We start from the raw sequence: 25,894 nt of genomic DNA, 5'->3' as shown, positions 1-25,894 counted from the left end.
GTACATAGTCAAGCATGAGCACAAACGAAAGACGAAAAATTGTGACATTTCGTATAGAAAATAGTTTTGCAGTTGTAGCAAAATAGTTTTGTAGACATTTTTTTGATTGCCGCATAGCTTAAGCATATGGCATGGGGCATTCAGTCAAGCAGAATGGAGGCCATGCCGTGGCGTAAATTGTGAATATTGTGAACCGAGGCTTTAAAAAATGTTGAATAACAAAAGAAAACAGCGAAAGGAGTGCGCTTCATTATGAACGGAAAAATATATGCTTCCCTGTGCCACAAGCTTCCACATGAGCTGGCATTTGCAGTACTTTCCACAGGTTAATTTTTCAGTTCTCAAATAAAAGGCCAGCAGCAGCAGCTGTGCTGCTTTCGGTACACATGCCTGGCAAATAGTTTTGACAGGCAGGGAGCGAGCGGAGGGGAGAGCTGCTCAACGTGCCAGCATTTTTTAGCCCCAGCATTTTTCCTGTAATAAGAAATTTGCTGCCAGAAATAATTGTTTTTTGGCTTTATTTTATACCATTTTGCTTGGCTGCTTTTGCTTGTTTTAATTGTTATTTTTATTTTTATTTATTTTAATTTTCAATTCGAAAACATTAAGCTACGAAAAATCATGTTATGGTTTAGGTTCTTGGGATTTATTTCTGCATGAATTTAATTCTTCTTTTCGGTTAAATTGTAAATTTGCTTGGCAACATCCGACAGCTGGACATCAATGGCCTTGGTGTCATCGTACAGCGAGGGTGCCTCGCCCAGGATCACAAATGTGCCCACCAGTGAGGCGATCATGAACAGCCACAGAAACAAACGATCCATGACCATGGCCACAAAGCCCCAGTCTTGATCCTCCTGCAAAAGAGGTAAGCAAAAACACTTTCGTTAGACAGCGATTGAAATATATCGCAGCTAATTGAGCTTTGAGCTCCCTCCGACACACACACACACACTTTGAGCGATTGGCTTTCATTAGGCACTTGGCTTAATCTACTTATGCCCGGGCATCAGTTTGCTTATCAATCAAAAGGCGAGGCGAACAAAATGAAATGGGGGAAAAAAAGCCAGCAAGGGAGCAAAAAAAAGAAGAGCGAGAAGAGCACAACAAAGAAAACATTTTTTGGGTTGTGTTTGATTGAAACGTTTTGCTCCGAGCTGCCACAAATGAAGAGATGAAGAAATAAAGTGGGGAATGTGCAGAGGTATGAGGCTGAGGGCTGCTCCGCCAATTGCCAGTCAATTGAACAAAAGCAATTAAAAGTGGATTTGCCGCTGCTCGTTGCCGAGTCTTAAAGTGCAAATATGAGAGCAAAAAGAAACAAAATGCTTAAATAAGTCGACAAAAGAAAAAGCTAGTGCCTGCCCAAGGATCAGAGACACAAAACTGAACTGGGGGCAAAAGCGATTTTTGCGGTTTTTTCTTTGCTCGGTCTCGGGCAAAGCCAGAGCCAGAGCCAGGCTCATGGCTGCTACCGACAAACGGAATTTCCAATTAAAAATTCAATCAGCTGCTGCCCGCTGCCTGCTGCCTGCTGCTGAAACTCACCGCATTGAACTCATCCTGCCGCTGCATGTGATGCTGTATGAACATGACGTTGTGTATGGCCTTCTCCAGCTCGAAAGGATACTTTTTGCGTGTCGCCACATCGCTCAAAGAATCATCCAGGCCGGACAACACCGATGGCAGGCCGTTGTAGCCGCTCAATGTGCTCAGGCCGCCACCCAAAGCGCCCACCAGGCCGCTGAATCTGTAAGCGAGGGAAGGTAAAGAAGGAAGAGCTTGATGGCTGGCCTATCTTACCTGTTGGTGGCTGTCGTCACATGCATCCCGTTGCAGCCACCCACACCGACACGTCCCTGCATGCGGCGCAGCGAGTCCGGACTGGAGCCGCCCGAATTCATTTGCATCTCATCCATCAGCGCCTGACCGAACTTGGACTTGCTGAACTTCAGACCGTAATTGATCTTATTAGCGGCCAGATCACGCAGCAAGTCCTTGGGCACACGCATCAGCAGCAGCTTGGGCAGCCGCGTAATGAAGAACGAGCGTATCCATGGCCGCATCTTGTGGGTGCTCGGCTTGCGGTAGTGTATATTCAGTATGATGATGGTTATGACAACGCTCAGACCCACCAGCAGCATGGTGAACAGCAGATACTTGCCCAGCAGTGGCAGCGCCAGCGACGTGGAGGGTATAATCTCGGATATGAGCAGGAAGAACATGGTCTGCGACAGCAGAATGCTGATGCACAGCGCAATCTTTTCGCCCGAGTCCGCGGGCAAATAGAAAACGAGCACCGACAGATACGAGATGCCCACACACGGAATAATCAGGTTAACCGTGTAGAACAGAGTCTTACGGCGTAGAGTAATGTTGAAGAAAATATCTGTAACAAGTCGTCAAGTAGAATCCACAAGCAGCAGCGGGGGCAAAATATGGAAAGAGCAAAGGTTTTTTTTTTTCGGGTTGGGATGGAAAAAGAATACATTTTGGGATGAGTTTGGGTAGAGCTTTCGCGTAATTGAATTGTCGGCGATTTGCAAGCTTTAAACTCCACAAAACTCACCCGGATAGGGTTCGTTGCAGCACGGATAGAATTTCTCATGCCGCTCCGCGGGCACTGCCAATATGTCCCACTCAACACTGGGATAATATTCGCGCAAATCAATGCCGATTTCCACTTTGTTATCCTTGTCGTTCTTCTGGCTGATGTGCTTTAAGTCGATCTGTGAAAATGGGAGCGAAATGTCTAAGTACTTGAGCTCAAAGAGTAGCACAAAAAAATGTAAACGCGTGCTGGGTAGTGTTTCAATCTGTCCAGCGCCACTGCGACTCGCACTTTGGCTTAATTTATGGCCGCGCATTTTTATGACAGCGACACACACACACACACAGACACAGAAAGAGCGAGCAAGACTCTCTCTGTGTGTGTGTGTGTGTAGACAAGTTTCAATTACACTTTTACAATTTCTCACATTTTAATCTGAAGCTGCCGCCGCCGACGCCTTTTCGATGTTCTCACGGCATCTTAGGCGTGTAAGTCCTAAGGGGGAGGACCCTGCTACACCAGATAAATGGCTGCACATAAATCTCATGCCACGCCCATTTATCTAGCAGCGCATGTCGAGGGAGGGACCATTACTTACCTGATCACCATCATAGGTCCATGAGCCGAATTTCATAAAGCACGTTTGCTGATCGAACGGAAAGTAGCGCACATCAATCTCGCAGCTGGATTTGAAGATGGCTGGCGGTGTCCACACCACTTTGCCCGTATAATGGAGTATGGCCTTGGTCATGGTGGTAACCACATACTCACCATCGGCGCTGGAACGAACACAGCATGAGAGTAGAGCAAAGAGCAGAGACTGGAGAGAGACTCACTTATTGTAGAGCACAATGTCGGGCAGCCAGATATGCTCGGAGGGCACATAAAGCTCCGTAACGCCACCATATTCCGAGGGATCCCATTTGAATTTATGATCCTGCCATTCATGCTCCAACCAGACATTGGTCGTTAGAATTTGATCTTTTAGATTCTGCCAAGAGAAATAAGACAAAACCACATTTGCTGTCTGAGTGTGCCAGGAAAAAGCGAGGATAAAGAGAACTAAGGCCCGGCCCAGTCATGCATCAAGTGGGATTTGCATTTTTATTTTATTTGATTTTTTTTATTTTTTTTTTTTTTTAGTTTTTCTGCTCATCATTTGCCATTCTTTTGCGGAGCGTTTCGTGCCGGGCTAATGTGCTTTTTGCTGTCAGCTTATGCTTTCGTTTTCTGCACCTTTTTTTACTCCTTTTCTTGGCTTGTTTTATTACCTTTTAAGCCTTTTGGTGGCTCTGCCATGTGCAGCCGGAATTGCAGCCTGACAAATGGCTTCTCCCTGTGCAAACTTTAAGCGAGCGCAGACAACATTCAGTGCCCCGCCCCGTCTCGTCCTTGTAATGAAATGTTGCCAGAAAATGTTATCAAAATCTACTCGACTCGTCGTTGGGGAAATGCGAATAATTTATTTGGTTAGCAGTGCTGACAGTGCTAAAGCTGAGATGTTCCAGCATTGAAATATTTTACTTAAATATGGTGGGACAACCCCCCCCCCCCAGCTTTGGACAACTTAAGAGTGTCATTAGGAGCTGGCGACCCCTCATAGATTCGACCTCGCCTCACCTCATTTGTTGCTGTTTATTGCTTAGCATATTTTATTTACGAGCCGTTGAAAAGTTCTTTGGAAAAGTTTTGTTTGTTTTCTTTTGCTCTCTCTGGCAGCAAATGTAGCGCAACGCTGGGCACCCCCCTTTTGGGTTGTTTTTTTGCCTTAATTAAAAATTTTGTCAACTTTTTGCCAATTGCATTAATTAATTCCCAGCCCCACCATTGCGTTGTTTGTTAATTTACTCACCAAATCGATGAGCTGCGACAAGCGCAGCCCGAGCTTGACCAGCACCGTGTCCGTGTTGTTGCTGACGGGTCGTATCAGGCGATTGTAGTTGCTCAGCAGATCATCGTAGAGCCGCTTTGCATCCGGATTGGCCTGCACGGTTTCGCAGAGCAGCAGAAAGACTATCAGCAGGCAGAGCAGCTTGCAGTGCTGCCACATGGCCGTGAGCAGGGGGGCGAATGGTGGGCGTGTGTAGCGTGCCATGACGTCACACGGCCGATGCTTTCGCTGCTTTCGTAGCAAAAGGCCTTGACGGCGGCGGCGGCTGCGGCTGCGGCGGCCGGTGTTTTACGCTTGATGATATTGATGCACACACACACACACACAACACGCGCACACAGGTTTTTGTTTACCTTTTTTTTGGTGCTGGTTTTCTCTGTGCGAAATCTGTGGTCGGGCTCTGACGCAGTTCCGAGCAAACGCGACACGAAGAAGAGCGTGGAATATATTTTTCGTTGCTGTGAGTGTGTGTGTGTGCTAAAAAATGTGTGCTAAAAAGCGTTTACAAGTCTCCAAGGAAGATACAGTCGATGCTGCTGTCGATGCTGTCTCTGCCGCTGCCACTGCCGCTGCCGCTGCCGCTGCTTTCTGCCGCTTTCTGCCGCTTTCTGACGTCGGCGCAGATGGCCGGGGCGCTCAGCCGCTCAGAAGCCTCAACAAAAGTGCGGCTCTGATGTGGAACTGGTAGCTGAAAACTGTATGCCAGCTGCGCCCATGCAGCTGATTTTCGCCGACAAATGTTTCAAATTGCACCAAAAATTCAAAAATTTCACTGGCTAAATTGTGACAAAAATGTGTTAAAAATATTTAAAATATTTTCAATTACTTTGGAAACATTTTGCAATTATTTCTTAACTATTTTGCATTATTTTACTGTATTTTCGTTCGAGTTTTTGCTGCCTTTCTGTGTCTAAACTTTCACTGATTTACGCCAAATTGCTGCAGTCCGGCTATGTTTGCTCCGTGCTGTCCTGCATAGATATTCACAGGATTCATACTGATGTGCGTATTGTTTTTGTAGCCCCATGCAAGGGTACCTCAGTCGGCAGTTGGCAGTTGGGCAGTCGAACAGCCTCAGCTTTTTGTAGTTTTGTCGCTGGCGTGCGTTCAAAATATTCTTGAATTGTGGCGCCGCAGATGCTGCGCAGCGCCTGCGCTTCGAGGCTGTCACCCTGTTTTCGTGTGCCAGCAGTTAGGGTCGGTGCGGGAGCTGTAAGCCGTTATTCACTTAGTTACACACAGCATCTAAGCCAAGCCCTAGTCGCTGGCAGACGCGCTCTCTCCTCCCGCTCTTTGTAGCTTTGCTTTTGCCTCTCTTTGTTGCCTTGCTTCTGCCTCTCTTTCCGTTAGAGGAATCTCACGCGCGCTCTTTGGAATTCTCTCTTTGCTTGCCTCTCCCTCTCCCTCTTCGCCTCGCCTCTTCCTCCTTGCTTGCCTCTCTCTTTAGCTGCTTATCGCCCTCGCTACTCCATTACAACTTCAAACGGTAAAATCTTTCTCTTTATCCTCAAATCTACGCTGCGCTCTCTGCTCTCTCGCTCACGCCCGCGTTTCGTTTGAGCCACAGCCCAAAAAAAAAATTCCGCTACAAACACGGAAAAAAGTAAACTCCTGCAGCACACACACACACACAGACCTACACTTGTACACATACCGTTGCACATTTAGCAAACACTCATATGCAGCTCCCCCCTCTCATCCTTGGCACATTTCGTTTAACCAGCAAACCAAATTTTTCGTAATTGTCAACATTCGTTAAAATCTACGTTAACATGCTGCCGGCAGACACAGGCCACAAAACACGCACCCACACACACACACACACACACACACAGACACTGACTAATGCTCACACCCATACACCTTTCAGCACTTGTGCATTTTACATGCTTAACGTTGCAATGCCACTGCTGCCCCAGTCTACCCCCCCCCCCTGCTAACTGTTCCCTTTTTCCCCCTATACCAATACTTCAGGCTGTGTGGGTTTTGGGTTTGGTTTTTGGTTTCGTTTCGTTTCGTTTGGTATTTTGCTACGTCTGTTCACATATGTGTCATATTGCGATTTTGAGTTGTTTCTGTGGTTTTTGGTTTGTGCCACACCAGCCACACACACAGACACACACACACGAAGCCAAAGTTGCACCCACAGCAGCGCCCTCATGGCTGCACTTCCCAGAGTTTCACTCCCTTTAGAGCTGATGGACATTTTGCTGCTCGTTGAATTCTTTCGTTTGCCTTTGCCCCAGTAATGTGCCTCGCTCTGATGACAACTATGTGGCTTCCACACCCACAACCCTCAGGCGCTTTGACTACCTTTTTGCAGTGCTGCAATTTAATTATTGCCAAATATGATTGAATTTCCCTTTCTACCATTTTAATTGAAATTTACAACCCATCAATTATTCGGTTTGCGTTCAAAAAGTAAGAAGAATCCGCGCAAATTTGTATTCACTGCGTATGGCAGATTTTTTGGGTTGAAAGTTTACAGAAAAGTTTTTATTTTTACCCCTCGGGAGTGCCTGGGGTTCTATATTTTGTTGGTCAGTGTGGCTGCCCCCCCCCCCCCCCCCCCCCCGTGCTGTGCCATAATGACACATGAACTCTGTCATTTGCTTGAGCCCCCCAGCCATTGAGCCGCGTGTGTTTTATGGCTTACGGTCATTGGAAGGCATTTTTAGCTGCTCTCTGATTGTTTTTCCTCCTCTTTTTTTTGGCAGATTGGTCACATCAGCGTTTTTACTTATTCTGTGAGCAGCAGCAGCAGGCTGTGCCTGTGCTTTGTTTGGAGACAAACACTTTAATCTACTCTATTAGCTGGTTTATTGCTGGGTTTTTTTTCTGTTTGTGGTGGGGCCACCCTTTATTTATTGTGCGCTTCGTCCTTTTGTTTGGGGCTCATTTGAATGAGCTGCTGCTCCTGTTATTGCCTTTCATTAGCCAACCTATTCTGTGGGTGGTGTGCCAGTATAATGTGGCATATTGCTCATGTTTTATTGCCACACACGGACGTACACTCCTACACAGCAAAGCAATCAAAATTACAGCAACAATCGTGTTGCCACAGTCGCAAACAACAATTTTTAGCTTGTTTGCAACTCAAAGTTTTATTTGTATTTGCAAGGTTTTATTTTTCTTTTTTTATTGCTTCTTTTTTTTTACTATTCCTGGTTATTTTTTTGTTTGTATTTTAGTTTCTTTTTTCTCTTGTTATTTTATTTTTTTGTTATATTTTATGTTTTTCTCTTTTATTTTTGCATTGTACAAAGTTTTTTGCTCTGATAAATCAACAATAAACAAGGAGTTCACGTCGAGCTGTGTGTTAGAATTGACTTTGATGTACCCTAACATTGATGGCTCTTCAATACAAATCCTTCCAGTATATCCTGCCACTCTGCCTTACGTTTTCCCCCTACCATTTAATATGTTAACTCCCCCCCCCACAACTGTACTTTTAGCCTGGCTACACAAATGAATAAGTTAACAAAACCTATTATATGGAGAAAACTTCTTTTCAGCAACATCCAGCGGAGGGCAAAGTTGAGGCCAACACCTGACTGGCACGACTGTGCCTGACTTTTCGACTTTCAACTAGCTTTTGGGCTGACCTGAGCACCCCCAGCACCCACACCGCTTTCTGATTGCAAGAAAACTCAATTAAAATTTAAATTTTCGAACGTAAATGACAAAAGTTTTCACAACTATAAATAATCGGCAGTCGCTCCACTTGGTGCTGCCTCTCTGGCAGGTTTTTGCCATTCGCCACTTCAAAAAGCTGACAAAGCCGCGACCAGAGCACCAGCCCCCAACTGATAGAGTTCCTGTCATCCACCCCTCTATAAAATGCGTGCGTGGCTGCGTGATCGAAAGTTTTTGTCTATTCTCTGTACAATTTAGACAACTTTTATGGCAACCACAGAGGCAGCAGCAACAACTTTGCCTGCTTTGGCCAGAAATTAATTGCAAAACTGCTTTGGTGTCTGTATAACTCATCTGAACAGTTGGATATGTACAAATATCTGTGTTTGATTGTGATTCTGGTTATGTTTTTGGGTTGGTTGTGGCATGCCAATCACCACCAATCACTGCCTGCCTGGCTGCTTGAAGAGCATCAAAACTGATTGCGAAAATCTGTGCCACAACAGTTTTTGGGTGGCACCTCTACACTGCTCGGCGCTCCATTGTTCATCAATTCGGTAGCGGATGAGGGGGGGCTGCTGCGCTTGTCGTGCCCATTGTTGACACGTTTAAGTGCCGTTTGCTTTTATCAGCACTGTCCACATCGACAAGCGACAAGCCGACAGCCCGACAGCGAACAACAGACACACAGACACACAACAGACCCACCGATGACTGAGGACCGTCGACCGTCGACCGTCGAGCGTCGAGCGACCTGCATATAACATTTTTATAACATTTTTAATTGTTTTTGTCGACTGTGAATTCCGTGAAGAGCGCGCTGAAAATCGTGCAAGCTCCGACGACCCATCAATTTAATGGCGTTTTTGCGTGGGCCCAGAGCGCACACAAACACAAACAACAAAAGGGAAAAAAGGGAAAAATAACAACAACAACAAAAGAAAGGGAAAAGCTGTAGGAAAATCAAAGCCAGAGGCGAGAAATTTCACTGGGAGGCGCCCTGTGGCTGGGTTCCATTTGGGTGCACAGTTCGGTCAAGTCAATTAATTGCCGGGGAAGCTATCAGTTTTATGACGAGCAGTGACAAGTCGTGTTGAAAATGGAGGCGCATTACATGCCCCATTCGGTGGCGTGTTTATGGCACCGTAAAATTGCGGCATAGTTCTTTTTCGGCCGCTAAGCGGATGTCATTAATTGCGCATTAGTTTGGCGAAATCAAAGTGGGAAACAGTCAACAAGGCGTATGCGCAATCTAATTTGAACCGCTGCGAGAGCGCTGAGTGTTGCCCACTTGAAGCTGTGGTTGAATCTTGGGGATTTAAACGGGAAATAATAATGATAGAATATTATTATTTTTATTATTATTATAATATTTTCGAGCAGCGGCACTGGCAGCCACGCCCTGCAGCTTAAGCACACGTTAACGCCCCAACAGTTACGCTAGAGAAAGGCGAAGAAGGACTAGAATCAAAGAGCTAGTGGCAGAGGGAGCGAGTGGCAGAGGGGGCGAGTGACAGCGAGGCAGCGAGAGCGAGAGACTTATCTGCTGCGAGTGCGAGTGACGTCGCGTCATCAGGCTTCTTTCTTTCTTTCTGAGTTAACAACTTTCGACTGACAAGTTTCAATGTCCTCTAGCACCCCAACCCCACCGCTTTACTATGAATACTTTGTCAAGTTTTTCGCCTTTTTGGAGGAGCGACCAACTCATTGTCGTTGTCATCATCAGCATCCTTCTTCTGTGTGTTTTTTTTTGTGTGTGTTTGCTGCGGGCGTGCCAGCCACCCTGCTGTCTCCTCAACTGTGAGATTTGCAGCTTGGACTCTCAGCTCTGCAGCTCGATGGCGGATGAGATTTCCAGCTGGACTGAGATGTGATTTCCAGCGCAAAACATGCAAAATAAATTAGCTGTAACAAATGTGGATGCAATTGGCTGTTTGTGGACGTGGCAAAGCCTGAAGTCTGATGATTTGATGACTAGAAATCAGCCGTAAGTTGAGGCATCCACTTATCATTTGATAGTCCCCCTGTTTAAATTGCTGCACAAAATCCTGCACACAGCTGCTGTGTAAATGTTTTGCCAACTTCTTTGCAGCCAGCACTCAATTTACACAGCAAATTGCCATTGCCATTGTCTTGGCTGCTCCTTATTTTGTGTCGCAGCAGCAAAGACCAAGACCAAGTCCAAGTCGAAGTCGAAGTCGTTGCCGCTGCCGCTTGGCATTTCCTGCTTCCGGTCTGTTGTTGGCAGCGCCACGTAGTCAGCTTTATGACCACCCAGCAGCAGTCTCCTCTCTTCCTTTATCTTATGCCGTCTGCCATTTGCCTTTTGCCTCGTGCTCTTGAAATATTTGCGCTTCATTATCATAAGAACAAAAAAATGTATACAAATTGACAAAAATCCAAGTAAATGCAAGAAATCCCTCAAAGATTTCGAAAGTTTTAATTGCGCGTCAATATATGCGCGGGGTGCGGGGTGCGGGGTGCAAAGAGATCCCTTTGCAAATTCATTGTCGGGCTCATCAATATTGGAGGGGCACTGGCAAAAGGACCGCGGAGGAGCTGCCTGCGACATTATTGCGGCCACTCACTTTTATTGTTATTTTGTCCTGACATTTCGAGGGCTGACAGCCACGATGGGCATGGAGCTGAGGCTGCGATTGGGCTTGGGATTGAGTTGTTGCGGTAGGCACAGATTTGATTGAATGCCATTTGTTTGGCAGGTGCTCCACTCGCTCTCCTGTCCTTTGCCGTTGATTTATGTGCTGGCGCGTCTTGACGTCGTCAATTCTGCTTATGAAATAGTCTGTAAATTGGCCTGACATTGATTTCGTCTTTGCTGGCATTCAGCCATTAGTCATCAGCGTACCGTATTGATTGACATATGATAACCAGCAGCAGCAGCAGCAGCAGTTGCAGCAGCGTTTGCCCAAAGCTTTTATCCTTGCAACAGAAGCACAAGAGAAACACACACACAAAAAAGTTCCACACACAAAATATGCTCCAAATTGCATTCAAGCGTTGACACCCATTAGTCGACGAGCAAAAGTGGGGGTAGAAAAAATACTGAAGCGAAATCCAACAAACGGAAAATGGAAATGTGTAAAGCGAGCGGAGGGAGAGCTTCAGCAAGGCCTGCACTTGGCATCAATTTTTATATTTTAAGCCACAGGCTGCCTAACACTTGAGTCGTGAGAACAATGCAATGGCAATGCCCATGCAGCAGCATCAGAATGCGAGATTGCAGAATGCACAAGGGAGAAGGCACAGAGAAGGGCAGCAGCATCAGGCACATGATGGCAGAAATGCGAGAAATCCCCCGAAAAACGTAAAATGCAAAACGAAACCAACAGAAAAGCAGCAAAGCAGCAAAGCAGCAACAGCAACTCGAGATATCCAACAGTTTTGAGAAGTCTCTCCCCCGTTTCGGGGCCAGCCTGGAGAAGTAACCGAATGAAAATCAGTGCGAAATGCTTTGGAAATGTTTAGTAACACGAACCCGCACTTCCTCGTGCTGCAGCTGCAGTTCCTTCTTTAGCTCCTTGCTACTCCGTCGTCGCTCCAACTGCCAAGTGCTTGGCATCTGCTGGCCTGCACTGCCTGCCATTGCTTTGTTGTTATGCCTTTTGTGGGGATTCATTACCTAAGTGATCGCGTTTGTAACTCATTTTGAGTTGCCCATCAAATGTAGCTCAAAGCAGAGTCGGAGTTGGGTTTGGTATTTAATATTTAAGCAAAGAACTGGGAAACATTAAGGCTTATCATTTTTAAGGAACATAAAGTTAGGCTCTGACAATAATATAATTGCTTGGACAGCAAACTCAAACAAATCATTTTTCATCATGATTCAAACTCAAACAAATCATTTTTGATAGAGGGACTGATATCTGTGAGCCTCTTTAAGCAGTCATTGCACTATTTCCCAATTGCCTGCCTATTGACTCCAATCAACAGACTCTTCTTGCATCTAATACCTGATTAAAATTCTAATAATTAGAAGTCTAGAATTAGTGTGTGGAAAAGGGTTAAAATTCCGAACTTAATTCCTGATTGATTTTAGGTTTTGCGGAATGAAATTCGAACTACTTTTGTTAGGCAAAATAAAATATGTGTTTGCAGTCTCACAAACTTTAATTTGTTAAATGTTTTTTATGAGTTTTTAAGCAATATTTTGAACAAATATTCATGAACATACGCGTTCAGCTTTCCTTATATTTTTGGGTAACTTGTGCATCGACATTGAATTAGCTTTGTACCCAAGCGCTGTTTTAATTTGCAATTCTTAACTAAAACTATCTACCACAAGAGCATCTAATTTGCGACTCGCTTGCGCTCATTTGGCTCGGTTTGATATTTGTTTTTGCTTTTTGCCTGGGTGTCATTCGGAGTGCGTGCTTTTGGCGTTTATGTCAAATGCAGAATTTCCGTTTTCATACTTTCTGCACTTGCTGTTTATTGTTTGCCCTCGGTGTGCGCCTCTGTATTTGTATCTGTATCTGCGTATCTGTGTGTGCATTCCGCATTGCTTTGCATCTGTGGGCTTTGGTTTGTTCGAGTATTTTATAACTTGTTGGCTTAACTTCCATGGAGTTGTGTCTGTCTGTTTTGTTTTGCCCCAGAACCAGCCCCAGCCCTCGATAACTGCACCCAAGTGTTTGTTTTTGTCTGTGGTTTGCGCTTAGTTTTGGCAATTGTTTTTCGAAAATTCTTCCTTGAGCTGCAAAATGTTTGTTATCAAACAAATTTTTTCACTGTGATCTGCCACGGCTGTTGCCAGTTGGGGCAAGGGGGCCACTGCTGGCGCTCACTAATGAGAACGATTTCAGCTGGAGTTTCGCTCCTAATTAGTTTGATTCTAATAGGTGCACTTACGCAGGCGGCTGCCACGAATTGTTCGCAGCGAATAATTGTAACGAAATCATTTGCATACGGTCGAGGGCTGAGCTCAACGTTTAAGCCTCAAAATTTATGCATTTTTTAGCTGTCAGAAAATAATGGAAAGTTCTCTTCATGCTGCCACCAATTCATGCTGCAGCAATTCGATTATCAAGTTTTGTGGCCAATATCAATATTGGGACGAGCGTTTGTGCCATTGATAATTGAAAAGTGTGCGGCCAACGATACGTATGAGTAATGTGCACTGGGAAATCTTTCCATTGTTTGAGCTGCAACACTAGCTGAGAGTGTGTGTGCGTGTGTGGGTGTGTGTGTTGAAGGACTTCCGTGCACGTATCTAAAATGAAAATCAAATATCAAGTGGAAAGCGATTCGAGGTAGTGGCCAAGGCAAAGGCAGAACGAAATTAATTTGTGTGCAAATATTTTAGTATATTTTTGGGTGGTTCTATCTCTCCCCTGTGGTGGGGCTTGTGCTGCTGGCAATTTCAATTTCTTTTCGTAAGTAATGCTTCAACAATTCGCCGCGCTAGAAGGCACTCACGTGCACGTTCGGTCGGTCGGTCGGTCGGTCTGCTGATTAAGGTAAGGATTGCCTGCCAGCTGGCAAACATGTCTTGGGCTTGCATTTTGTGCAACACAAATGGGGCAGAGAGGCAGGGTAGCGTGTCCTTTCTGGCTGAGGCTGCTTCATGGTGAAACATTAAATTGCATTAGCCTAAAAAACATTTCATTACCTCAGTCGGACAGAGCCCCAACCTAAAGCAATCAGCCTGAAACAGAAGTGGGGAGATTTAAGTAGAATCCAAAAGGGAACACGAAAGAGAGCGAAAGGAAATGGACTACCCGTAGCATGCTTTTCCGTGTTACTTGCCCCTGGGCGTGCAGCTAATAAAATGGAAAATATTATGCAACAAGTAAGCAAAAGTACACAGCAGCCACCCCCCCCCCAAACCATCCTCAATGGCTGCCTGGCAGACTGCAACGAGTGGCGCTTTATTAGCTGACCCAACCCGTACTGCTTCGAGCAGGAGGAGGAGTAGCGACAGCCTCATAATCCCGTGTAAAATTGTTTTCAAACTGCTGCCGAGTGCATCGTGCATTTCGTGTAGCACTAGTTCGGTGCTGCGGGGCAGGCATTGCTGCTTGCAGCTTCCTTTGTTGGTCAGGCAAAACGAGTGGCAAAAAGAGTAGATAAAAATATGTCTGTGTGTCAGGAAATAATTTCAGTCGTGGTACAGCAATTCCCACAGCACCTTCAATAGCCCCAAAACGAGACACGACCCAGTCTCAGACCTGGTTTGCAGCCTCTTAAAGATGCAGAAATGAATGCCAAACACTTGGAGGTTGGCTGGTTCCCATTTAATTGCCAGAGTGCTGCCACAGTTGCAGCTCAAGTAGCTGAACAGAAAGCATAAATATATGTACAGTCGGGTGTGCACAGAGTGTGTGTGTGTGTGTGTGTGTGTGGGTGTATTTAAGTAGCTATTCAGGTTGCTTGGATGGGAGCGTATATTTTCCAGCTAAACAAAACGTGAAGAAATGCATTTTTGCGCGCAAAGAAATTGCTAGAGCGGATGGTAGGTGCTTTAAAGATTTAATAGAAATATGAAAGAGCAAGAAAAATGGTCAGGAAGAGACTTAATATTTGTTATTTAATTTTTATAATATTTTTAGCAGCACGGGAGCAAGGCGGAAAGTCGAGAGAACTAAAGCAAAACAGTCGTATATGTTATATATTTTTTGTATAAGCTGATATTTGGTTTGCATAAAACTCCCAGCAGCATAAGGACACGAAAAAAACCCTTAAGAGCTGCAGCAAAATATGTGTTACAAATGTTATATATTTTAAATGAATTCTAAGCAGCCCGAAACGAAGGAAGAAATTTAGAAGAGCTAACGAAAAATATTTTTTATTCATTTATCACCATTACCTATGCATTTTTTTCCTTTTCTTTATTTTATGCAAACATAAATCAACCAAGAAACATTAAGATCAGCTCAAAATGGCTGAAAATTAGTAGATCTTTAGAGCATTTGTTGCAGCCTGGCCAAGTCTCCAAATTATTTTTCACATGATTTTATTTATAGTCATTTTTATTTGCTCTTTTAAGAGCGTAAATCAATATTCTTCTGTTTCCATGCTCTGCTCTTTGCATGGTTCAAACCTCTCATGTAGCTTTTGTAACGTCAAATTGAATATTTAATTAAATAACTTCCTTGTTGCAGGCATCTCTGTGTTAGGCAATAACTAACTAATTTGCTGCATTGAGTGCACACACTCAAAAACTTATTTCCACTAAATAAATTTTAATTTGCTTGAAGCAGTTCATGCACGAATTCCCATATAGCCAGGCACACCCAAAACAAAAAAAGGACCTGCACAGGATATGCCAACACATTGCTATTTATGAGTTAATCAACCATGAAATTTAAAAGGGAAAGAAGGGAGACGCCAAAGCCACGAAACCAGCAAACCGCACTCCAGAAGCCCGATAATGAATTTGCATTTTCTCTCTACAGTTTCTAGAGGCATTTTCCGGGCTGTTGGGGTTCGAGCTGGACATGACCGCGAAACAAAGAGCCAAATAAAAATAAACAAATGAAAACCAATTAAAATTTAATGATTATGCAGTTCGCATAGAAAGCGAAGCACAAAAAACACTTTGGATTTGGTTTTTTGTTGCCCTTGATTGTAATGCATTTTAGCAATAGTTTTTGGGCCATGCTCAAATTTGTTTAAACAATTACTTAAGCAATGATTCAAAAATGCTCAAATATTGTCCCTGTTGCCCTCACTTGCCACACTTAGCCTGTGTCCCTTTTCTCATGGAAAGTATCCACTTCTGGCCACTTGCCTCTTGCAGCATTCCCTCCCGTTTTGCATTGGCATATTGTGAATACCTCGTCATGAAAGCGGCTAAGGAAACGATTCAGAGACAAACAGGAAATCAAACGCAAGCCACAGCTGAAAGGCAATACCGAGAGCCGCGCCGCGCCGCGGAAATGCCCAAGATGAAGAGACACAACAACAGACGGGACGAAGGAGTGGATGAAGAAGCATAAGAATAAGTAACTGTAGCCTGCTGCTGCTGCTGCTGGTGCTGCTGGTGGCCACGGGGTTGATGACAAGCAGATTACGTTTCCGTTGCCGCTGACAAGGGAAACCGAAACCGAAACCGGAATCGGAATGAGTAGCGTATAAATGTATTTATAATACACAGTGAAAATATATGTCAAACAGAACGCCGCAGAGTCCGAAAATGTTCACTTGAGTTGAGTTGCTGTTACTTAAAGCAAAGCCAGAGGCCCAGGACGCATTGCAAATTAGCAATTGGCTATGTGAAGAGTAAAAAGTGAAATGAACGGAAACCCCCACACACCACACCCAAAAGGGACAGACTAAACACACAGGGAGAGAGCCACTACAAAAAAAAAAAAAAAAAACAGAACCAAGGGAAAAATGTATGAGCTGAAGGCCAAGTGTAAATGTGGCCATCAATTAGAGGGCGGGGCAGATCGATGCTCGGGCTGGATTTAGCTGTTTGTTAGACAGCCAGCGCTGCGCTTCAGTGACTGCCCTAAGGCGAGGCAGAGTATCCAAGGACCATCGCTCGTTTGTCTATTTTTTGCTATTTAAAGTGCAAGTTAAGAGTGGCCAGGCCAGGTCTTAGGTCTAACCGGAAGCAGCAGCGGCCAACAAGCAAAAGGCTTAGGCCCAAATAACTCAAGTTGCTATTGACGACAGCACACCCTCATGTGTGTGTGCGAAAGTATGCATGTCCCTGTGGTTGAGTGTAGGAAATGAGTTTCAAAGTGCTTAAAAGTGCCTGCCTGGATGCCTGACTGCTGTTGGGCTTTCAGTGCGCTGGCCCGGAGTGTCAGCGTTGCGCTACATTAGATTAAACAGCTTAAGAAGTCAGCGAGGAATACCAGGAACATGGCACAGCAAACTGAAATTCATGCCAACGGATCGTATGAGCAATGTTGCCTGCCCTTTGACTTGGAGGGGTTGCTGCTGCTGATGCGGTCTTCTTGTGCGATGTGGCAGAAAAATTAGTGACCCTGAATTAAATTGTCATTATTTTCAACTCACTCGAAAAGATGCGCAAAGTACACACACACACAGCACACACACACACACTCGTACACTCGGCCGAGTGTTAGTATTTTTGAGGGGTTTACTGAAAAGCGGATTTAATATGAAAATTCCGCATTACGAGTTGTTTGTCGTTACACTTTGTGTGTACTCCACACACACACACACACACACGCACACACAAATCTGGCATGTGTGTGCGTGAGTTTTGCGATTGAAATTCAATTACTTGTGTCCCTTTTTGCTGTCGCTCCCCCAAAAAAATGGAAAAAAATAAACCATAACGTGAAGCGGGGCTGCAAAACTTTTTGCCAAAAAAAAAAAACCACCAGAATGTCGCCATATTCAGTGTGTGCTTGCGTATCTGTAAGCTTTATATCTGGTGAATGTCATCTCGCCAGAGAGAGAGAGAGAGAGAGAGAGGGAGAGCTCTCCGCAGCATAACTTTGAACAACTGTCAGCGGGTGGGCAGGGAGAGAGAGAGAGAGAGAGATCTGCCCCTTTGAGGTTGGTTAACTGTCTCATGCGTGGTCCGACATTTACAGTTGCTGCAGCTTTTCGGCTGCCGCTGTGCGTACGCTTTTGTGTGTGACTGTAATCCAGGCAACAGAAAAAAGCGACACACCGAGAGACATGCCCAAAACATGACACATGGCAGTTACTGCCGCTCGTCTCTCGGCCAACGCATAAATCAAACTTTTTGTCTTGCAGGTGGCCAGGAGGTCAGTCAGTCAAATGCTCAGAAGGGGTTCCAATAGAGAGACAAAGCTCAGTTTTTATCTGTTTTTTTTTTGCCACAGAAATTGCGTGCCACTTTTCAATGGCTTTTGACCTTCATTCGCAACAAATGACTCGTACGAATATTTAATAAAGTTAAATGCCATTAAGCAAGAGAGCAGAGAGGCTACATATTAAATATATTTTTAATAGAGTTACGGAGAAAAACGATTAAAAAAACCATAATAAATGAATTAAAGCTTGAGCAAAGCGGAAAATTAATTTTAAATAAAATAAATTCAGTAAAATCGGAGTAAAATTTAAATTAAAAGAATTTAAAATATTTAAATCTGTCATAAATAAATATAAACAATAACATAAATAAATTCTTACAAAATGCATAAACCTGCAGCCGCTTGATTCGTGAATTTATTGTTGCTTATTTGGGTTTATTCTTCACGTTTGTGCACCAGCTTCAGTTCCCTTCTCGCCTTCGCTCAGTGTATGCCCTACACCCTGCCCCTATTCGTTTCTGATCATAAAACCGCCTTTGGTGGCAAGCTGCTTTCTGCCCGGGATTGGGGTGCACGTAAAATTAATGAGACGCAAATGCAAATTGTAGGAAATAAATCCATAAAATTATGTTTAAAACACGTGGCCCTATGCCTCGCCTCTCCCATACACATGTGCCACATCATTTAAATATTTTTTGAGTTATTTGTTTTTACCTCAACTGGAATGCCTTACATGTGAATGATTACAACGCGCCAATATTCAATCAACTGTTTGGCAGCTCCCAAATATTCTCTACTCCTGATTGTTCCATTTTATTCATTTTTTGCACGCTTATTATTTTAAATAATCGATTGTGTGGCCACATATATTCATATGAATATTTTGAGAGCGAGAGGAAGAGAGTTCAAGTCGTCGTTTGGGGTTTGTATTTTATGGCCGCAAGCTAAGGACACTCATTATGCGGTTCGGCCAGTAATAATAATGTGTATAAGAAACAAGAGCGATTGTGTGTTTGGCAGCTGCGGCAAAGCCGAAGCAGCCATACTCTATCCATCGGATAATACTTAAAGTAGAAATATTACACTCAAATAGTTGCCAAACCGAATAGATTCGGTCGGAGTTGCCCGCCTTTCTGTCAAATTTGTTTGCGGCCACTAAATTGGCCAACAACTCTGCCTCTACCCCTGCCCCTGCTCTACCCCTGTGTGTGTTTGTGTGTGTGAGGCGTCACAGCTGCGGTTCATAAATAAAAATAAATACATCGCTTGATTTATATGACCCTAATGAGCTCAGCGGCTCCCCAGTTCAGTTCAGTTCAGACGACTTTGAATGCCGCAACAAACCGAACGCCCCACAGAAGAAAAAAAAAAGGAAAAACCACCAAAATAAATAAATAAAATCCGCCAGCCACATCATGTAAATGCTGTGCAAATAAAAAGATACTTACGGCCAGGGATCGGTGCTGAAATCGGACCATAAAAGATGGCTATGCAGTTGTCGGAGAGTCGTCGCAGTGTTGCCTACTTTTCAGCTGCTTAGCCGCCAGGGCAGAGGCCGTTTATTTGATACGTGCGATACACACACACACACACACACACATAATCCAAGGGGGGTTGGATCGGGGGGTAGACACCATCTACACGTACTGGCAGGCAGCGAGCTCCTTCAGCTCTATTCGACCAATTTGGCGTTCAGCATTTTTCTCTACGTTTGATTTGCTTTCAGTGCGTGCCCATCATCATCAGCATTAGGCATGATTGTTGTTGTTATTAGACAAATATATAAAGAAAGAGATAGCTGTCAATGGAGCCAGATAAAGAGGGCGGCAGAGGGGCAGGCTGCGATGAAGTCGCACAACAACTGCTTCGGGCAAATAATGACGCTAATTTTGTATGGTCCGGTAACATTACCATTCCACAGCCCCAAAGCGAAGCGAAACGAAACGAAACAAAATAACTTATGTGGCGCATATATTTCAAGTCTGCGCAGCATCCCATCTTAATGTCAGGTGATTTGACAATGGCATTTATTAATTAAAACATGTGTCGCACGCACGAGCGCACAGGCACAGGCACAGGTTCAGGCTCAGACATCCATTGATTTGTCGTCGCCACTCAGCCTAGGGAAAAAACTGTAGCAAAACAAATCAGATTATAACACAAAGGGCTAAGGGAACTATAACTAAATCTATTTTTTTGAAGACAAACTATGGATGGGGCCTAAGAAAGTCAACAAATTCCCATTTAGAGACTGACAAAAACGACATTTGATCATTCAAAGGATGACCGAAAGGATCGAACTTATTTTTTTAAACTATAAAATAAAATACTTTAATCAATGATCAACCCTTCTGTTCGATAAAACACTCTTTAAATATTTAATAATACAATTTTAAACTATTAAACATCGAAATCCATTGACATGTGACAAAATGCGCTGAAACAATTCATTCCAAGATCGATTGGTTGTTGCTTGGCAACCCTGTTGTTCAGCTACTGTTGGCAACCCTGTCTACCAGTTACTAGTGGCAACTCTGGCAACTGCTTGCACTGCTTGTTGGGGCACGGGACAGCACAGAACTCACCGCAGGCCATGGGACAGAGAGAGCGAGCGCAAAGCAAATGAAGTCACGTACGTGCGATGTTTCTTCTGCTTTGGAGGCACATATTAAAATACGTGCGTCTTGCTTTTACTATAACTTTTACACACAAACACACACCCACACACACACACACACACACATGCACATTAATGGTGGCATGATGAGGCTGGCAAGTTAGCGTGTTTGTTGCCCCACTCACAAAAGGGCTACAAATGACTTAGGCGTTCCGTTTTTTTTTTTTTTTTTTTTTTTTTTTTTTTTTTTTTTTTTTTTTGCTGTTTTTTCTTGTGGTTTTACGAGCATGTGCGTGTGTGTATATACTCGTATTTGTTTCAATTTCAATGACTGCAAGCAACATTTGCACTTAGTAAATAAAATATATAACGAACGAAGCTTTTGCTGGGTCTGTGCTCGGCTTCGTTTAAAGTTTATATTTTTGCTTTGTTCCCTGCTCTACGTTGGACAGCAGCCAGAGAGCAGCGACAAGAGAGTCCAGAGACCAGAACCAGAGCAAACCCAGCGCCACTCATTTGCATTTTGGCTGTTTGCAGGCAGTGCCAGTGCTCGGCAAACATTAAAGTGGGCAAGTGGGCAGTGGGAAATGGGCCAATGAGCTTGCAGACAAAAGACGGGCAGAAGGACTGGAGCGGGGCCAACAAACAGTAGGACATAGCCGTGCTCCATTTTTTTGGCAGAGGAAAGCAGAGGGGCAGCGGCAAGACACTGTCCAAAAGTTGATCACTATTTTGGGATCACATCGAGGCGGCAATTTCAATAAGGCAAGAAGCACTGACCCAGCAGCGATGCAGCAATTCCTTTTTGTACATAAAGGAAATCCCCCCCAACCAAAACACTCTCCAAACAATATCACAGCCGCCTCTCGCCTGTAGTCTGTGTGCCGTGTCCTGTGTTGGCCATTGTTGACTTGATTTGTATGTGCCTTGGCTTGGGCCAATGGCCAGTTTGTTTTGGTTTTGCCCCTCATGCAGGCAGGCAGCTTTATTGAATTTCCTGTGATATGTAAAGTAAGATTTCCACAGGCAATACCCAAGCCACTGGGGGAAGCACAAAAGTGTATAATATTTTCTTAAATAAAATGCACATTTATAGCGCCCAATGAATGCCTAACATAGTGAGGCAGAGCAGGAAGAGTACACTGGTAAGGGGGCTCCTGGCTGCTGTGCTTTGTGCATCGCATTCACAGGAGTGCAGGCAGAGCTCACAGGTTTCATCCCAGTCGGAATGCTGTTGATAGTAGCTGCCCGCCAGCTGTTGACAGCCAATTGTTGGATTCCAAAAGCAACACCAGTCCGTTATGTCAGCTGCAAGTGAACAAAAATCAAGCTACCAATACACAGTTCGAACTGTAACCCTAAGGCTTACCTGTGACCTCATAATAACTGGGCACGCATGCCGCCAGTGTGCCATTATTGGCGGTTTCATTTGGATGTGAGTAGGCTTGGATATTGTTACGATCTGATAGACTGGCACAGAAGATGCCGCTCCCGGAAACTTTCGGACATTCGCTCTTAACTTGGTGACAGCCGCCGCACTTGGAGATTTCCACTTTGGCAGCGACTACAGCTGGAAGTTGCAAATAATATTTATTAAGGTTTTAATTGCAGTTGAAACTTACCAAAAAATGTGCACAAAATGCTCAACAGTGCCACAAATGCCATTTTGATAATCATTATGGCTGAACACACTTCTTGATATTGAAAGGAAACTCACAGGCTGTGAAATTTTGCATTTATTTTTTGAGTATTTTGCGTAAAGGTTATTTATGTGCTCAGCGACCTTTTACGTGCGTGTTCATGTGTGCTGGAGAATGGTGTGAAAGGTGAGAGGCTGAGAACTGTCAGCGGAAAGCGGAAAGCGGGCATCGGAAAGCTGTGCTGGCGGTGAGAGTTAGCGCCATCCTCCAAAAACTGATGAGGGTTAATTTGCCAACGGCTCAACAATTCATCAGCCAGTCCAATTAACTAAGCGCGACCCATTTCCCAAGCTCCTGCCTCAGCCTGCCTCCAGCCACTGCTCGGGTGTTATAAATTTAAATTTAAAAGCCAAACAAAACTCGCATTCCCATTTGCCGACTGTCTGGATGTTATCGCTGCTGCTGCTGCTGCTGCTGCTGCTGCTGCTGCTGATGTCGCCACAGCAGCTGCTCTAGAAATTAAGAAAAACTGCCAACCGGTTACAGGAGACACTGAAGTGGAGAGTGCTACCCAGTCCATCTGTGTGTAGCACCTCGGATGACACCGTTTGCACTTTATCCTTGTCTGTTGTTATCGTTTATTGCTGCCCCGCCAAGGCGAAGGCGTTCGTGGTCCGAGGCGAGCTTCTTTGAGAAATTGTGGCACAAAAGTCAACGTGTAACGAGAAAATAATAAATGCCATTAATACAGGCAGCGAGTAGAGCAGGGGCCAGACCGGGGAGACGTGCAGACAGTGACAGAAAGGGGAAACAAACAAGAGAGAGAGAGAGAGCAGAAGCGTGCCGGATGAAAACGAATGGAGTATGAAATTGAAAACCACAAAGCAGAGCTGTAAAAAAGTAAAAGAAATACAAAATAAAACACCACAAAAGTAAACTAAAATAAACATTAAAAAAAAAAAAGTGTGGAATAATAAACGGGATGAAAAGGAAAAATGGTCAATGGTCAGTGGTCGAAATGGTTTCACACACACACTCATACGGTGGAGGAAAATGGAATTTTAAATACTAATTTCAGACACAAGAAAGTACAAAAAATAGCCGAAGATTTTTCTTTGATGTATTTGAAATTATATTTTGATCATGCATATATTTTGAGCCCCCCTGCCTGACTGCCTGCTGCCAGGTGGCGATTGTCACGCACTGGCCTGGCTCTTCCACTTTTATTGACAAAACTCGACGAGGATTTGTGTGAAATGTGCGTGCGCGACTTGGGCGACGGCTATCCGTTATCCTTTGAGGCTCTGGGTAGCTCTTCATGTGTGTTGGTAGTGTTGGGCGTGGCACACAGGACACACGAAATTTCTGTGGTTGTTGTTGTGTCTTTTGTTTCCAGACTCTTGTGCCACTTGACATTGCTTGCGGTTTGTTAGCTGGGGGGTAGGAGGGGCAAACGAAATTCCAGTGTGCAACAATCTCGTGCGGAACATTTTGTTATTCAAAACACGACGGATTACCGTTCATTCCGCTTACACACAGAGAGAATGGGAGAGTGCAAGAGAGAGAGAGAGAGAGCGTAGAGTGGAGCCGGCACCTTGCTCGTTCTCATGTCGCTGGCGTTGTCACACGGCGCACATTTGTTAGACACTAAGCCCGGTGTGTGTAGGCTCCTACACTGGCAAGGATAAGAATGTTTATTATCTTTATCACACACACAAACATAGAGGCAGCTCCAACTATACGGCAGTGGCAAACCGCAAAGCAGCCGCACGTACCAAGAACTTAAAGGAACGCCGGCTGATGGCCAAAAGTGACAGACAACAAAACAACAAAATGAAGCCGCCGCATCCGTATACCGTATCCGTATCCGCATCCGCATCCGCTCTTTTCTCTTTTTGCTGGCCATTGTCTTGCGTAACTAACTTCAAAATGGCGCAATTATGACCACGCCTACAGCTTTCCTGGCTCCTTTTTGCCCACACATTTTCCAGTTCTTATTTTCGCTTTATTAAATGCTTCAGGTAGCTACTTAAACACGTTTTCGATTAGAGCAGCTGCTGTCATTACTCAAAGTCGAAGGGGGTTTGCGGGGGGATTTCGGGACAAGTCTTGTCAGTCCTTGCCTTTGCCTTTTACTCTTGGCTGCTGTTGCTGTTGCTGCTTTTCCTCTTTTTGTGCTTATTTTTTTGTTGTTCTTCCTGTACATCTTCAATATTTTATAATAAAGCGAAATTCCAGGAAGAGCCAAACAAAAATGTGCAGCAGCAGGCGGGGGCCAAGTTGGTGTGTTCTCGGTGGTTACTGGAGTGTGCTGATAAGGCTTAGGATCAGCTTAAAAAGCAAAGCAAAATTTGCTGCATTAAAAACTAAGGCGACCCCGGCCCGGCAGCTGCACAGCACAGCATTCGGGGGTATTATTTTCTTTTAATCAGCGGGCTTTACTTTTTATTTTTTGAACATTTAATGTGGCATTTTTGAAGGCATTTTATTGCTGGTGCCGATGCATATGTCCTTTGACCTTATGCCGCAAATGTTAACATTATCTGGAGGGACTTACTGGCACAAATTCATCTTGATTGAAGGCACTGAAAAGTTTATGACCAGAATAGAACACAGAGAATTTCGGCAGCAGGAACCCTACGAACCTGAGAATCTCTACAGTTCCGAGATGAATGCCACAAGCTGTCATAATTTTATATTCTTAAGCCGCAGAATGGCCCACCCGGAAGTGAAGTGAAGTTGGAGTTGTCGGTGCGGGAATCTTTAAAAGTAAATCTCAAAGTGGATACTTTAACGTTGTCTCCTGTGTCCTGTTATCACTGGCGACGTGCAGCTGTCGCTATTAGCGTTCGACACACACCGAGGTGCTGTGGTGCTGCTTGTCTGCTCCTTCGTTTCTTTCCTTCGTTCGTTGGTGGGGGTGTTGACAGGATATTTACAGGATTTCTATCAATATGCCGGCATTAGCACGTACGCCTGCAAAATGAACGTGAATGTGAGTAATGCCACAGGCAGAAAAATACTGTGAAAACGTATGAACTGGCACGCAGGGAAAACAATGTCACAGCAAAAGTGGAGCACCGCAAGTCTGCTGATTATATTAGGCAATACCACACGGGCTATTAGTATGCTAAATAAACAACAAATAGGCAGTAGAGATTGTTGCAGTTGATGCATTTACTCATTCATTTTGAAGCAAAACTGACTGCAGATTATGTTCAAAAAAACTTGAAAAGCTGCACACAATTTTAGCTTGATTTAATTTCCGTTTTTTATACTGATTTATTTTCTCTCGATATTAGCTTGATTTAATTTCACTTTTTTTGCCAATTTAAGCTTGATTTTATTTTATTTTCTTGTCGAATTTTAGCTTATTTGTCGCTTTTTACCAAATTGTATGTATTGTATAAATTTTAGTTCAATTTGGTTTCACTTTTTAGCCATTTTACCTTGATTTAATTCCACTTTTCGGCCAGTATTAGTTTATTATATTTATAGTTTTCATCAAATTTTGGTTGAATTTAATTATACTTTTCACTCAATTTGAGCTTCATTTAATTCCTTTTTTCGCACAATTTTAATTTGATTCAATTTCACTTTTCCACCCAATTTAAGCTTGATTTATTGCCACTTTTCCCGCCCACTTTTGCTGATTGCTGCCACGATTTCAGACGATTTCTTTGCGCAAATTGAAAGATCAACAGGGAACATACAGAACCCTTAAACTTTTTTGCGTTGAATTATTTACTTTTCATTTGCAAGCTCAACCCAACAGGCTGCCCCTGTGTTCTGGCAGGTGGCTCAACGGGTTTAAAACGAGCGCCAGCCAGTGGGCCA

The 25,894-nt window shown here is 44.2% G+C and overlaps 3 protein-coding genes across 3 annotated transcripts in view; 1 reads left to right on the top strand and 2 right to left on the bottom strand.

The window, feature by feature from the left end:
• Window positions 1-575: 575 nt before the first annotated feature.
• Window positions 576-5,186, bottom strand: LOC117585693 (acetylcholine receptor subunit alpha-like 2). Its single transcript, XM_034275307.1, has 7 exons — window positions 4,404-5,186; window positions 3,388-3,542; window positions 3,150-3,330; window positions 2,570-2,729; window positions 1,804-2,389; window positions 1,549-1,750; window positions 576-857 (listed from the first exon to the last, which is right to left on the bottom strand). Exons 1-7 carry the CDS (start codon window positions 4,644-4,646, stop codon window positions 663-665), a joined length of 1,722 nt encoding a protein of 573 aa, XP_034131198.1. The 5' UTR covers window positions 4,647-5,186; the 3' UTR covers window positions 576-662.
• A 15,687-nt stretch (window positions 5,187-20,873) lies between these two features.
• LOC117585694 (acetylcholine receptor subunit alpha-like 1) overlaps window positions 20,874-25,894 on the top strand; it is a 63,917-nt gene continuing 58,896 nt past the window's right edge. The window contains exon 1 of the mRNA XM_034275308.1: window positions 20,874-20,884. The gene's annotated coding sequence lies outside the window, so the exon portion shown is untranslated. The remainder of the gene's footprint in view (window positions 20,885-25,894) is intronic.
• Window positions 21,493-22,082, bottom strand: LOC117585420. The gene is made up of 3 exons (XM_034274893.1): window positions 22,040-22,082; window positions 21,787-21,987; window positions 21,493-21,725 (listed from the first exon to the last, which is right to left on the bottom strand). Exons 1-3 carry the CDS (start codon window positions 22,080-22,082, stop codon window positions 21,508-21,510), a joined length of 462 nt encoding a protein of 153 aa, XP_034130784.1. The 3' UTR covers window positions 21,493-21,507.

This window comes from Drosophila guanche, unplaced genomic scaffold, assembly GCF_900245975.1.
Source record: "Drosophila guanche unplaced genomic scaffold, DGUA_6, whole genome shotgun sequence".
Taxonomy (NCBI): domain Eukaryota; kingdom Metazoa; phylum Arthropoda; class Insecta; order Diptera; family Drosophilidae; genus Drosophila; species Drosophila guanche.
Note: the sequence above shows the minus strand (reverse complement) of the source record. Positions and strands in the feature narration are given on the sequence as shown.